The sequence below is a fragment of the Siphateles boraxobius genome, unplaced genomic scaffold, assembly GCF_051911475.1.
Source record: "Siphateles boraxobius isolate OS27281-9 unplaced genomic scaffold, OSU_SipBor_1 3, whole genome shotgun sequence".
Taxonomy (NCBI): domain Eukaryota; kingdom Metazoa; phylum Chordata; class Actinopteri; order Cypriniformes; family Leuciscidae; genus Siphateles; species Siphateles boraxobius.
Window position 1 is genome coordinate 5,511,440 of NW_027508919.1, and position 14,898 is coordinate 5,526,337.

The 14,898-nt window shown below is 39.9% G+C and overlaps 1 protein-coding gene across 3 annotated transcripts in view; it reads left to right on the top strand.

Annotated features, from left to right (window-relative positions):
- dgkq (diacylglycerol kinase theta) overlaps positions 1–14,898 on the top strand; it is a 43,285-nt gene that overhangs the window by 2,332 nt on the left and 26,055 nt on the right. For all 3 annotated transcript variants that reach the window (XR_013210326.1, XR_013210327.1, XM_077247552.1), the window contains exons 2-3: positions 3,458–3,537; positions 13,068–13,167. Coding sequence is in view for 1 of the 3 variants with exons in the window: in XM_077247552.1 (XP_077103667.1) it covers positions 3,458–3,537; positions 13,068–13,167 (180 nt within the window). In the remaining 2 variants the exon portion in view is untranslated. The remainder of the gene's footprint in view (positions 1–3,457; positions 3,538–13,067; positions 13,168–14,898) is intronic.

Below are 14,898 nucleotides of genomic sequence, written 5' to 3' on the forward strand. Positions count from 1 at the left end.
GCTATTCATCAAGGTTTCACCACAATTCCTCTATGAATGATTATGGCATCGAACAGCATTACTTTAGAGACAAATGGACCGGGTTTATGTCGCCACATGAGATTGGCATGGCAGGAAAGCAGATGTTGATTGACAATGTGGATGTTACCAGGCAGAGTTAGGCAGAAATGAGACGTTTCTGTTACGTAATGTGCTGCAGTGAAGTCGTGATTGACTCTTCCAGGTTGGCATGGCAACACATAGTCCAATGGAGCAAAGCAGCAGACTGGATGCTGTAGCTAGACAGATTGAGTGTAGAACATAAACGCACATGCGTGCTCTATGTTCTAATGCTCACTGGGTGTTTATTGAACTGGTGAAGAGACTAGTAACGTGCCAGGCTCAGACTAATGAATTCATGTCATTATATATTCATTACTGTTGCTATTAATGCAAGACATGACTAGTAGGGGTCAAATTATATAATGCTGATATACTTATATATGATGAATAAGATGTACTTAAAATTGCCAAATTAAAATTTATTTTAATTTAAAAAAAGAAAAAAAAATCTTGAATATTACTGAAAAATTCTAATATTAAATTAATTTTCTATTTGGAATAATTATCCATTCTATGAATGTTAGAAATATAATAATTTAGGATAGATAATGTTTTTCATAAAACTTCTTGTTATACTGGTTGAAACTCTCTTCACATCCTGATAGAAATCAATAATAGAAGTATGGTCTAAATATTAAAAAAATTTACATAAACTCCCGGGTAAAAAAAATGGGCCAACCCCGAAATGGCAACGTTTTTAGTGGTTTTAATCACAAATCACTGGTCAGGAATTTAGCTATAGAATTGCACAAATACTGTAGATAAAGTGAAACATTAGCCTGATGGACTTGTTCTAAAGCCACTTCTTGGTTGACTTTGCAGTTTGAGCACTGAGCATTTTTCATCCGTGGGAAGCAAGCTATTCTGCAATATTGTCCTGTACACCAAAGCATTAAATGACTTTTCACAGTTAAGTAGCTCACAAATACCAGAAGCTAAAAGGCTCCCCACACAATGACACTCTTCCTTCATGCTTCTGTGTGGTAGAGATGCTTTTATTATCATATTTCTCACCAGATGTTTGAAGACACCGCTCTGGAGCATCACCATGCAAATCGTGTTTCATTGTGATTCATCACTTCACACACAACTTCACATTTCCTGCCAAAAACTTAATTCTGTGTGTGATGTTTTTCTGAGACAGCAATGGCTTTTTAAGTAGTGCATTTACTTAAATTCTGCTAATTTACTGACCAATAATTTGTGGTTAAGATAATTAAAAGCTTAGTGGTTAGCCATTTTGGGCTTGGCCCATTTTTTTGCCCTGCAGTGTATATCTGTGGAAGTCTCAGGACCAAAAAAACATTCGTTCAATCATTGCATTCGTTCTGATGCGATGTCCTGTCAACCTGTAGTCCCATACCTCCATGCACCTGCTCCAGCAGATATCTCAAGTCATCAGTGCGTTCCGTAAGGCTATGCAGAGTTGTAGACACAGTCACAAAGCGCCAAGGATTAACAGCAGACACCTTTTACATTTCCTTCTGAACCAAAACAACGAGTATATGCTGCGTTCACGCCATGTCATAACCGTGATTACAAGATGTCAACTCGTGACATTGTACTTGGAGCTGTTCACGTTCACGGACTCGGATTTATGCGTTTCTATGCAACACTATCAACACCAAAATAAATCTGCAGCAGTCAGGTGGTACAAGTTAGAGATCAAAGTTGTTTACTCTCATTAATATTGTGATGTTATGTGCTTTGAGAGATGTGATGATTTAACGTCGTCTCTCGTGATGCTTTGCAGACTGCTCTGGCTGTGAATGTTCATGTGTTTTGAAGGAGGCGTGGCTTTTTAGAAGCTCTGAAGGGAGGGTGGGATCTTATGCTTTTTTCAAAACTAGCTTGCTTCAGTGGCTTTTTTCAATTGGTGTGGATGTACAATAGGCTCTATCAATTTTTAAAATATTGTTTAAATTAACAAACGTAAAGGAAAAACTTTTTTTTAAATGTATTTTTTTATTTAATTTTTACTTTTTGTGCATAAATAACTATTACCTTATTCACAGCAGCACCATATTTGATTTTCAACGGGAAAGAATGTGAGGCTGTGAGGGATAGACACATCTCTTCAGTGGGTTTTACTGTTATTTAATGTGTTTTTTAAAAGTTATGCTGACGGAACACTGCAAAAATATCTTTCCAAGAAATATCAGTGGACAAAAACCCCCCAAACAATATGAGCTGTGGAAAATTATTAGTTATCTAGGAGCTTTAAACAGCTTTTTACAGCGGATGCCAAAACACGGCAAATCTATCCCTCACAGCTTCGCTTTCATACCGGACAAAGCACAGCTCTGAATAAGGTCTTTATTACAATACTATTTAAATATGATTAGAACTGAATCATTTCATGGCCAAAATTCTTTAAGTCAAAGTATCTTTTATCTCTGTTTCAGCCAAGATATTTGGTCTACCGTAAAAAATGGTTACATTGAAGTCAAAAAGTATTTTTAACTTAAATATATTAATTTATACCAATTAAACTAATTTATATGTGTTAAATTGGGCACAGATAGCTCTTTAATGTAACAGTTGCAGAATTGACAATTTTAGTCAATTTTAGAGAAAACCTTCTAAAACAGTTGCATGTGCTCATATGACAGATGTTTGTGTTGATTAAGAATGTGTAAACAGAACAGTCTTTGTGCTGTCCTTAGCAGCGTGTGCATGTCATTTCTAACTGTTTCTGATTTCACAAGCATGACAGACTTTACAGTGTGCATGAGAACGCGTCTGTGGTACGTTAAACTTTAGAATGTTTTCCTTGCTCTTGTGGTTGTGATAGTGAGAGGAGCTCAGCCTGGCCAGCGAGATCACTTCCTGTCTCTGGTTAGCATGAAAAACCAACAAATGCATCAGTGAGGTTCAGTCTGTACTGAGGGCCAAAGTGGGCTCTGACAGCAGCATAAATTGGGCACACAGCGATCCAGCAGTCACCGACCATAGAGACTGCCAATTGGTGCTGTTGTCTTCTTTGGTGCAAATTGTTCTATTGAGCGGCAAATGCTTAGAGTATAACCATTACTTTGTTTTTTTGAGCAGTCCAACAGGTCGATTTCTCACTCAACAAATGAAATGAGTTTTTTTTCCCTCAAGAGTGGCAGATGGGTGTCGGAAACCGGTTTACAAATTCTATTTTGGAAATTCTCTTGGTGCTATAAATTATTTGTTTGTTTACAAAATACAAAGTGACATTTGCTCGAAATTGTGAAAATTATGATGACATGGCTGTGAATTCACTGCTGAAAAAAATGGCAAGTTTTCTTTTTGCTAAAGCTGCTGTACCTGCATATCTTTGCACCATAATTCTGTGGCCCGCACTAAATCTCTTTCTCTTTCTCTGCAGTGTGTAACTTCATGTCACATGAGAAGTGTTTGAAGCACGTCAGGACCGTGTGTTCCTGTATGGCTCCCACGCAAGTTCGGGTGAGTGACATGTGCCACACATAACATCTGACAGGACAAACATCAGTAACTATATGGGTAAATCTAAAGAAATCTCCCAAAACATGTCCTGGTCATATTTTATAAAATGAAAGAAAAGAAATACTTGAAGAAGATTATTTTAACTTAAAAGGTTTTTGCATTGTGACTTTATTTTCCACAACTAAACATTTTCTCCCAGAATTCTTGTTACAGTAACTAAAAATCATTACTGTAATGCAACATATATATTCTGTTATGTATTTTTTCATAACTAAAAAATACTCCATGACTACAATAATGAGAATCTACTAAGAATCATTATTCAAAATAATTTCTTAAAAATAATTCTTCCTAAAAAAGTCAGTCATATGGATTTAAAAAAATATATTTTTAGGCTTCCTTTTCTTTGTAATATATATGTTACTTAGACATGATCTTGAGACATTCGTTCATTCATTCATTCATTCATTCATCCATCCATCCATCCATATAAGACACTGTGAATATTACACATACACACATAAGGCAAGACAAGGTTTAGTTACTCGGACATCCCACTAACAACATTATTGAGGGATCACGATGCTGGATGGATGCTCTGATAATACAGGACATGAAGTCTCGGAACAATTATGCTGTTAATGAAGAATGATCAAACTGTTTCATAGGGTATGATCATGCAAGAAAGATCATAATTTGCAATTGATGCTTACCTGTCGTCTTCTTGGCTTTGCATTACAAACAGGAAGTGCATTATGTCCTGAATCTACATTAAATAATTTAGTCCTCATATACTGACTGGAGCTGTTTTGCTTAGTGACACAGCAGTCAGTGTAACCCTTTGTCCAGCCTTCATAATGAATTACTGATGACTTCCTGTCGCGTTGTGGTCTTTCATGAAGGCCAACTGTCAGCCAGCCTTTGTGCCTTTGATAGCAGCTCATCTAGCAATCTAGATGAGGTGCTATCAGCCTAGGACGGATGTTTTTTTGGCCCAGTGTACTCACTACTGATTATAAACACAATCTATAGTTGATAAACTCATTGTACTTAAATGATGCATGTCCCGATCCCTGTGAATTTTAGAAATGGCCTTGCTGAAATGAACATATTGTGTTGGCATGCTAATTTGGTTCCCTTTCGAGAGGTCTCTCGTATTGCGTAAGTTAGCTAACGCTATGGGGAAAACTCCTTTTCTCGAGAATATTGAAGCAATTTTTTTAAAACGCAGTGCAGCTGCACAGCAGACATACAGCTGAGCGCCTTAGCTCTCTCATTGGCTGTGCTGCGGCAACTGCACGAACCTATGGCGAGTCGGCTAGGATTGCCGCGCGCCAATCAGGACGCTTCACGCCCGCACACGTCAGAGCCCGGCAGAATGTGCGTAGCTTATAGCAATATAAGCCCCCATTTCGCCATAGAATTCAGATTTAATCTCCTTCTGCAAGATTCACTTCGCTGACCTCCCAATGAGAAGCCTCGCCGCCGTCGAAAAGCCTTCAGCGGAACAAGCACCTGCTAAGCAGTTCTGAGGACGCTGGCTTCCTGGTTTTCAACTGGAAGCCTTCAGCCCGCTGTTCTGCTGTGCCATCTGGCGCGCTAAATCCTTTACAAGCAAATAGTGTGTTCGCCATTGCGACTCACTTTTCTAAAAGAGCAATTTCTAGGCATTGTTTCAAATGCCTCGGGTCTCCTGCGCCACGTGTAGAGGCCCTCTCTTCGGCGGAGATCGTCACATCCTCTGCGCTTCCTGTTTGGGCCGTGACCACGCAGAAGCTGTTCTCGCTAAGGGCGGCTGCCCGGAGTGTGAGGAAATGGAATCATCAGTACCTCTCCACCCTGCGGTCTCGTCTGGCTACCTTCGCCCACGACGACCCCGCTCCTCCCGCTCCACCTTTTCCCCTGATCGAGCCGCGCAAGAAAAAGCGCTGCACACAGAGGATGCCAGAGCTAATGAACACGAGCGAGCACACGCCATGCCCAGAGAAAAACACTCACCGGTCCTATTTACTCAGGCAGACCAGCGCCCCTCTCAGCAAGCAGCCGGTCTCGTCTCTTTTGGTGGATCAGACGAGGAAGATGAGAAGGATGACAGCGTTTCCCTCGCTGCATCCGAATGCGAGGAATGGGCGGGCTTCGTGACTGACCCCGCACTCTCAACACAAGCCAGCGAGAAAAGACGTGATAACCAGCTTTGACTCAGAGCTTCTCCGCGTGCTAACTAAGGCCGTTGAAGACCTCGGGCTCGAGTGGTCTTCGCCCGAGGAGCTCTTGTGCAGCAGGCCAACAGCGCTTCAAACCATGGCTGTCCTCCAGGTTTTTTTCAGGCCAAACTTCTCCGCTCGATGGATGAGTCTGGACCTGAACCTGAAGCTTTCAGAGACCTGCGCAGCGCCACAGACCTGGCTCTGCGAGTTACCAAATCAACCACCCAGGCGATTGGTAGGTGCATGGTGAACTTGACGGTGCTTGAACTTAACAGAGATGAAGGATGCAGATAGGGCAGCTTTTCTCGACTCCCCTATCTCCACCACCAGTCTGTTCGGCCCAGCAGTCAACGGTTTTCGCGGAACATTTCACAATGTCTCAGAAAGCGTTACAGGCTATGCGTCACTTCCTCCCTAAACGATCCAGCTCTGCTTCGGACGCCAGTGGCTGAAGTCAGTCACCGCTCTCGCTCAACGAAGCGACAGCAGTTCTCAGAGTGATGGGGACCCCGACCCAAGATTGTGTTGGACCAAGAGCCTCGAAAGCCTTCCTAGCCACGGTGACAGGAATGAAAAGAGTGTTTGAGTCCTGCCGAGGCCGGATCAACCTCCAAAAAGCTTTTCACACATCTCCCTGTCCCCTCTTTAGTTCAGGCAGTTGGGAACTTCAACATTAGAGTAAACGAGTCTGTTTTAAAACATACACACCTGCAAGCAAACGCCGGTTTTACGGCGACCAAAATAAAGCACAAAAAAAGGTATTTTCTGTCTGTAATAAATGTAGGCTGTGTAGTGTACCCACTATAAAGTACTCACCCCTGCACATAAGCTCTGTCCCCATATTATCAGTTTTCCCTCCGGCTCACGCTGGAGAGGAAATAAATGTAGATCGTGTGCCCACTATGAAGTATGCACCCCTACACATAAACACTGTTCCCACAGTGTCTGTTTTCCCACCAGCTCATACTGGAAATGTAATGAATGTAGGTTGTGTGCCCAATACAAAGTACGCACCCCTGCACGTAAGCACTGTTCACACAGTGTCACAAACACAAAACGGCTGGGCAGCCGGGTCCCTATCACAAAGCGGCCCGTCCCCAGACTTCATTCATCCCCTAGCTATGCGGGCCAGGACCTGGGAAGCCATCCCCGGAAATCAAAATGGGTGTTGAACATAATAAAATGAGGCTACTCGCTACAGTTTGCGCGCAGACCCCTGCGCTTTCTAGCTGTGGTTGTGACATCAGTGAGAAGCAACGCAGCTCACGTCCTTTGCACCGAAGTGTCAAAACTGTTAGTGAAAGAGGCTGTAGAACCAGTCCCCTTATCACTAAGCAAGTCGGGCTTTTACAGTCGATATTTCCTCATTTGAAAGAGAGATGGTGGCCTCAGGTGCATCTTAGATCTCAGACACCTGAACAAAGCGCTTATGACGCGCTCGTTCAGAATGCTGACAACCAAACAAATTCTTGCGGTATCATTCAGAGCAGGCGCTTGCGCTCCTCTCAAGGGATTTCAGAGGATATCATGGCCTCAGCATCATAAGTACTCCAGTTGGGTCTACTGTATATGCGTACCCTCCAGCGCTGGTTAAAACCCTGTGTACCAGCTCATGTATGGCGATCTGGCCACTTACGCATCAAAGTAAACCTCGGCTGTGTCAGAGCCCTGGCCCCCAGCCGACTAGTATCCATCCGGTGTGAGTATGGGCGTAATTTCGAGGACGAAAGTGATATTTGACAGATGCTTCCAGCAGAGGTTGGGGGGCCCTATACTAGGGCAGGCCCATCTCCGGCCTTCGTCGAGCCGGTGCCTACACATAAACTGTCTGATGAGAGCAGTCGCTCTATCACTAAAAGCTTTCCTCCCATACATAAAGGTCACCACGTCTTGGTCCGGTCAGGCAACATGTCAGTGGTTTCCTATATAAATCGCCAAGGCGGTCTCAGGTTGAGCAACCTGCACACCATGGCCAAACACCTCTTGCTATGGGCTCAGCTCAACCTGCGTTTCGCTAAGAGCGGCGCACGTGCCAGGCATTCTGAACCAGGGTGCAGTTAGCAGTTGTAGTGTTAAGCCTGTTTTATGCTTCTGCATCGAATCGACAGCGTACCTCCGCAGACCCCTCTGCGTCGCCGCGAACCCCTCTCCGACCCCTCCGCCGTAGCTCGACGTGCACCTCCAAAAAATTTTAACTACGCCTCCAGGCGACGCAGACCGCAAGGGCTGTGATTGGTCAGATTATTTATTTATTTATTTATTTATTTATTTATTTATTTATTTATTTATTTATTTATTTTAGGAGTGACAGCGTAGCTACGCCGTGGAGTTGACGCAGAAGCATAATGAGGGCTTTAGTTAATGATGACATCTGTTTGCCTTGTTGCTAGGCCAGTTGTTTTTGACATTGTAATGGAAAAATTTTACTTACTTGGATAATAAAATAATTTGAACTAAAATAAATATTTTGTGTCCATGCATTTAATTATTTATTTGTCATTTAAATAACAATTAAATGGGATTAGAATGTAATAATTGGGATTTATCTGGCTCTTTTATATAATAATGTCTATACACTCTCCATTGAACAGTTGCGGTGACTTGAAGAAAAACTGCTATATTGTTTTTTTTTAAAACAGGATGTACGTTTAGCATGTAAAAAAGAACACATCTTGCTGGTTATCAGCTAGCGAAAAAGTAACCACATGAGATGCTCGCTGCTTAGAAACTGCATCCTCTCAATGTGCTGATGCCATATCAGGGCTGAGTTCCCACCCAGCAAAACCCGCCATGCGTTAGCCAAATGGCACAGAGGTAACACTGACTGGCCAGGCAGCCAATCGCATTATTGCAGCCTCAGGGCATGACAGGAGACCGAGTCAAGCACTATGCCACAGCAAAACTTAATTTAGACCAAAAGATAATGAGGTGGAACAGAAACCACTGGTCTAAATCAAAGACGGGCCCTCAGAGAATCTACTGAAAGCTTGCCCTCATGCATAATGAATGAAGAGACAAAACAAGAAAGTAAATGCAGTGTTTTAATTCTCTTTTTCTAGTTTCTTAGGCTTTAAGAGTGATGCATTCAGTTTGAAAAGGAAATGGATATGACTTTTTCTGTACTGGCTGAAAACTTGTTTCTTAGCTGTGTGTGTGTGTGTGTGGGTGGGTGGGTGTGTGGCCTGGTCGAGTGGGTGGGTGGGTGTTGTAGGAGTGAATCAGTCTTCGAGCCGACTGCTCCATTAACCTTTACTCAACAACTTCTCTGAACCGCACCTGAGGAAATACGAACACAACAGTCACAGCCATTCGACACTGTTATTAGTGAAGGCGAGAACATGTCCTTTAAGACTTGAGAAAGTATTTTTTCTACTGCTGTGGATAAAAATGTATTTAAAATAAACCATTTTGATTGTCATTTGTTAGGCTCATATATTATTGGTTAATATTATGTTTCCCTGTCTGGACAGATTTTATTATTGTTTGTGGAATTAATAGGTAATTTAAGGTGTGGACTAGAGAAAGTAAATTTAATGAAATTATTTAAAAAAATTGTTTTTAGATGTATAGTGTATATATATATATATATATATATATATATAGAGGTTTTTTTCCGTTTCAGTTTTTCAAGATGTATTTAATTTAATATTTATATTTGATTTTATTTCAATCCCTGAAAAGTTGTATATATTTATATATTTATTAACTTTTTATGTCTTTCACTTTTTTACTCACCATGAATATAGCAATGGTAGCTGACATGGCATTAAAAGTATTAACAATCAAATCAATTCCTGAAAACAATTTTTAATAGTTTTAGTTTTAGTTACCAATAACAATTCTGCAAGGACATTTATTAAGAAAGTAAATATTGTAAATTTTTATTTAATTTAGTATTTAAAGTGATTACTCACAATTTCAGTTTGATGAATTATGAATCTATAATATGAATATTACTCTTGAAAACCATCCAAAACAACAGCAAAAAAGAGTGAATAGTATTAAATATCTCTTATCCAGAACTCTGATAATGAGCAATAATGAGCATAATTTATTTTCATCCATTTGTTCCGAAAGAACTCTGAGCCGAGTAGGCTACCTCAGCAGTAGCCATTTACAGGAGCCAATTACCTTTATGATCAGAGAGATGGCTGTTAATAACAGGAAACGAGGTCATGTCCGGTAGGATGCTCTGCAGTCTACTGTAGCAACTCCCTAGGGAGGGCAAGAGCCAGTAAGGATGTGTCCACTGCAGGAGGGAGAGATAGGCCACAGCTCAAGGACAACATGCTGTAAAGTGTGTGTGTGTGTGTGCTTGCGCTCGTGTTTGGGGCCTCATCAGCAGAGATTTTGAGTACCTTAGCAACCTTAAACGCATAACCTCACCATATTGTCCTCTGAATTATGTGAAATTATGTATTTTTTTTGTCCCTAGAGTTTAGATATTTTCTATACAGTGGTCATATTTTGGTTTGTGACATTTCACAGTATTATGAAAATGTAAGGCAGTCCAGACTTTTAAACAGCTGTTCCTTGTCTGTGAGCTCACAGACATCAGCGAGTTCGATTTTTGGCACCCTGACAAGCATCTAAATATCCTGATTTGCTTGAGTAAAGGTCAAGCTATTTTTCGTTGCATTTCCGAGCCATAAATTCAAATCTTGAGTAAAACACCTAATCTATCCCGTCGTTCACTGAGCTGTGTTCTGTCGTGAGAATGTCTGCCTTTAAATGTCACTTTCATTTTTCACTGAAGCTGAAAGGTATGCCTAGCAACACAGAAATGGAGTTAATGTCCCCTGCCTTTTTGCAGTGCTTGTATGTTCACAAATTGTCACTGGACACCTTTATAGCTATCTACCCCCTATAGAATATAGAACCCTACGTATGTTAAGGTTACATACAGCATTAATGCTAACATGGGCCATTTAGGGCTGATCAAGTTAAATGTCTTAATACATTTGACTAATAATTAATACTTTTATTCATCAAAGATGCTTTAAATTGATCACAAGTTACAGTAAAAACATGTATAATGTTACTAAAATTTTTAATTAAATGCTGTTGTCAAAGAATCCTGAAAAAATGCATCATGGTTTCCACAAAAACTATAAGCAACACACATTTTTTTTAACATTTCAACATACTATTTTAAATTTCGACAATATATCTGTTTTTACTCTATTAATGCAGGCATGGTGAGCAGAAGAAACTTTCAAAAACATGCTCAAACAAATTTAGCAGTGTGTTAATTGTGCCACAGTGGTTTTTTTTAAAATAGTTTCTCTTTATAAATCTGTCTATTAATAGTTTCGGAAAAAATACACACTTCACTTTTAAGAATGCTTAATGGAAATGTTCAGCAGCATAGACAGCCTAAAGGGAGTTTTCCGTCAATTAAAGGGAGTTTTTCCTGTGTGTGGGGAATTAAAAGGATGTTTGTTTGTTTTTTTGCAGCATGACTTTCAGTATGCGAATGGAGACCATCAGCTCAAGAGCATTTTGGAGGCAGTGCAAGATACGGCTCTCCAGATGTTGCTCGCTCTCACTACCCAAAATGCCTTAGATGTTTGGTTTGCTAAAAGAAAACTTCTAACCACTAATTCACCACCCCACCAAAATATTTGTATAATTTTTTACAAACCTGCACATCAATCCAAACCAAACCAAAGACCTGGAGATATTTATCCAGAGTCACAGTGCCGCCCATCACGAGTGAGAGAATGGGAAGGAGAGGGCAGAAAGGCTGACTTCTCCTCCCCCGTTTCTGTGCTGTCACAATCTTCTGTGATTCACAATGTGTTCCCGTGAAATCAGTTGTTACAGATGGGCACACGCATCATGACAGCACAGCTGGGATTTGTCACCACATCTCTTCACTATATCAGAACATCTTGCTATGGGTCTTTGATAGTTCCAGACAGGCTCACATTTGAGACATATTCCAGATAACTGGATGTCATTTAGCTGGATTCCATTTCCAGTTAGAAGTGGTAATCTTTACATTCTTTATGATTCAAATGCAGTTTACGTGATCCGTGATTAATTTAAACTTAGACAAAGTGGTCAAGTGCTACCTGATTGTGATTCGATAAATGCAATTGCATATTAGATGTAAAGAAACACCTCTGTGGGAAGGAAATGTGTGGAAGGAAAGGGAGAACTGCTCTCAGGACATTCCCCCTTTCTTTGAGTGAGTTTAATTGTATGTTTGGTTAAACAGGTTAAACACTTTTAAATATAAAGCTTGAATGCACTCTAACGCTTTCAGAGGAAGGATCAGGTTTCAGTGTTGTATTATGTTCACATTTATCGTAATGTGTTTTACTGTACGCTGAAACAAAAAAATCTAAATATGGCCCATGCTTAGTATACGGTATACAATATATATGGGTATATATGGGTATACGGTACTTCCCATTCCTTAATTTATTATTTAGACATATACTGTACATTGAAACCTTCCCCTATTATATTTATAAATCTGTCTATTTGTGGTCTGCAATGCTGGTACATGAGGTCAAAGGGAAAATAAATCAGCTATTTAAATCCTTAAATTCTATACTTCCCTCCCCCAGACAGGAAGGAAGTGCGGGCATCTGCGCACTTTCCCACCATTCACACCACTCAGACAGGAAGTGATGTCACATGGACATCACAGATCTGCCGGTTTGCTCCCTGATACATGACTTAGCCCATTAGTGATCTCTGATTTGTGACTAATAGTATGATTAAGCAGGTTATTTTAATGACCAATTTAAATGTTGAATGACAAACTTTCCAATCTATACTGATTTCTTGTGGACCTGACCTTCATTGAAACATACTGATACACTAAAGTGAATGAAATGTGATGAAATTATGGAAGTTAGTTTCAGTGTGGATCAGTGCAATGTGCCCTTCAAGTGGTGTCGGAAATATCGTAATTACCAATTCTAAGCACATGAATAACCAAGCGAATTTGTGGGAAACTTTTTAGATGATACAAGTTGGAAGGGGTATGTCTATTTGAAACAGGTGGAAACTGGAAACACTGATCTATAATACAGAAGATACATCTATAATCTGTATAGAGTAGAAAGCAAATTTGTCACGAATGGTGTTAATCTCTCAACTTTCACAGTTTGCTTCACGTATAAATGGGATACCATGTATACATAGTGATAGAAATTATATTTTGAATTCAGATGTAGCTATAATTTTGTTTAGGCTTTTCGACTTGAATAAGTGATATGCTGTAATAAGGAACACCGACAATAAGTTTCCCAGGTGCATTTGAAGATTTGATTTTATTAATCATGCTTCTCCTTGTTTGTGGTCCAGGTTCCTGTAGCACATTGCTTCGGTCCTGCTGGTCAAAAGAAGAGGTTCTGCTGTGTTTGCCGGAAGCATCTGGAAGGCAGTTCGGCTCTGCGCTGTGAAGGTGTGTGAGTGTGTGTGAAGGAGGATGTTATAAATTCAGGATAAATAGTGTTGATAATAACCTAAACTAATTTGGGCTCATATGACCATTTTTCGTTCTCACCGGCAGAATTGATGCATTTGATGCAAATTGTTTATTTAGTTCAAATTGGTCATTTAAGGATAGTTCACCCAAAAATGAACATTTTGTGTCAACCCTTATGTCGTCCGAATCTGTATCTTTTTTTTATGTAGGACATGAAAGAACATATTTTGAGAAATGTCTGTTTTTTTGGTCCTACAATGGAAGTCAATGAGCTCCAAAACTGTTTGATTACAAGCATTCTTCAGAATATCTTTGTGTTCCGTTGAATAAGTTTGGAACGACATGAGGAAAGAAATTTTGTTTTTTGGTTAACTATCACTTTATGTGTGTAGTACCAAAAACAGCCTATTTAATTTTAAGGGTCAGAGAGGGGGTGGAAAATGTTCACGTTAAATTAAATTATAGTCTTGACTAAGAAGTGCTCTTCTGGGAAAATAACCCAAATTACTAGAAAGCTGTATGAAATGGCCTATTTGAAGCCTATCAGCTGCTGTTAGTTAGATATTTCCATTGCTTATGCACGTTAATATGATTTGCTGATCAGGCTGATTTGTTTTGCTAGTTTTAGATAGGTTTTGGGTACTGTATGGCTGACCAACTAAACAAGCTCCACACCAGCTCGGCCAGGCCGGCAAACCAGCTAGAACAAGCTTAAAGGGGCTATGTATCAGAATTTTCATGTATTAATCGCTTTTTTATTGCCAACAGCTTGTAAAAAAAGCGTAAAAAAATTGAGACTTTCTCCGACTAATACCAAGGTTGTCTATGAAAGCCTGATTTTTATGTGAAGTACTCAGGACGTTTTTGCTGGGAAAATTAAAAGGATGTGACGTTTACATGTGCTCCAGAGAGAATCTTTTCCATTCAATGACACAAATGCTTATGTTAAGGATAATGCCGTAAGAGCCATTTTGGACTGTAATGCCAATGCGTCATTCAAAGAAATGGGATTCATTCAAACTCTAGTCTCACATAATCTGATCTATATAGTCTAAATTCTCAAACATACTTTATAATCAAACTATCACAGTTTGATTTCCATTACCTCATCTGCCGACAAGATGCCGGTGAATTGCAGAGCTGGTGCAAACATTCCCTACGATCAGATGCTTTTATCTGCTGTTTTCTCACCGCTGTTATTTTTGTTGTATCTTTATTTTGTTATTGAGAGGAAAGTGTGCAGCACATATTTACATATTCATCTACACAGCGCTCTCGGCAGCGTGGACGGCGTCTAGATGTTTGTTAACTGTATATCACTGCAAAGGTATTTCCAACTTTTTACTTTTAAGCAAAGAACAAAAAAGGACTTCACTGTGATTATATCAGGACCTTGAATCATGTTCAGTCTCTTGTACGTTATACATGTGCACGAGTGCGAGCAAAAGTATTAAGTTGCAAGCTGCAATTCATTTAACAGCCACTGGTGTCGCTAATAACATGGGTTTCTGAATTCTACATATAGCTCCTTTAAAGGACGAAAGTAGGTACAGATAGATTTATCCTGCAGGGTTGCGGATATCTTAAAGACCCCTGTAGTCAATAATTGTATCCTTTAAAACTCATCTTTGTTCACCAAACAAAATTTAAAATGTTTTTTTTTTCCTTGAAAAAAAATTCTTCATGCCTTAAAATAGCTTAAATGTA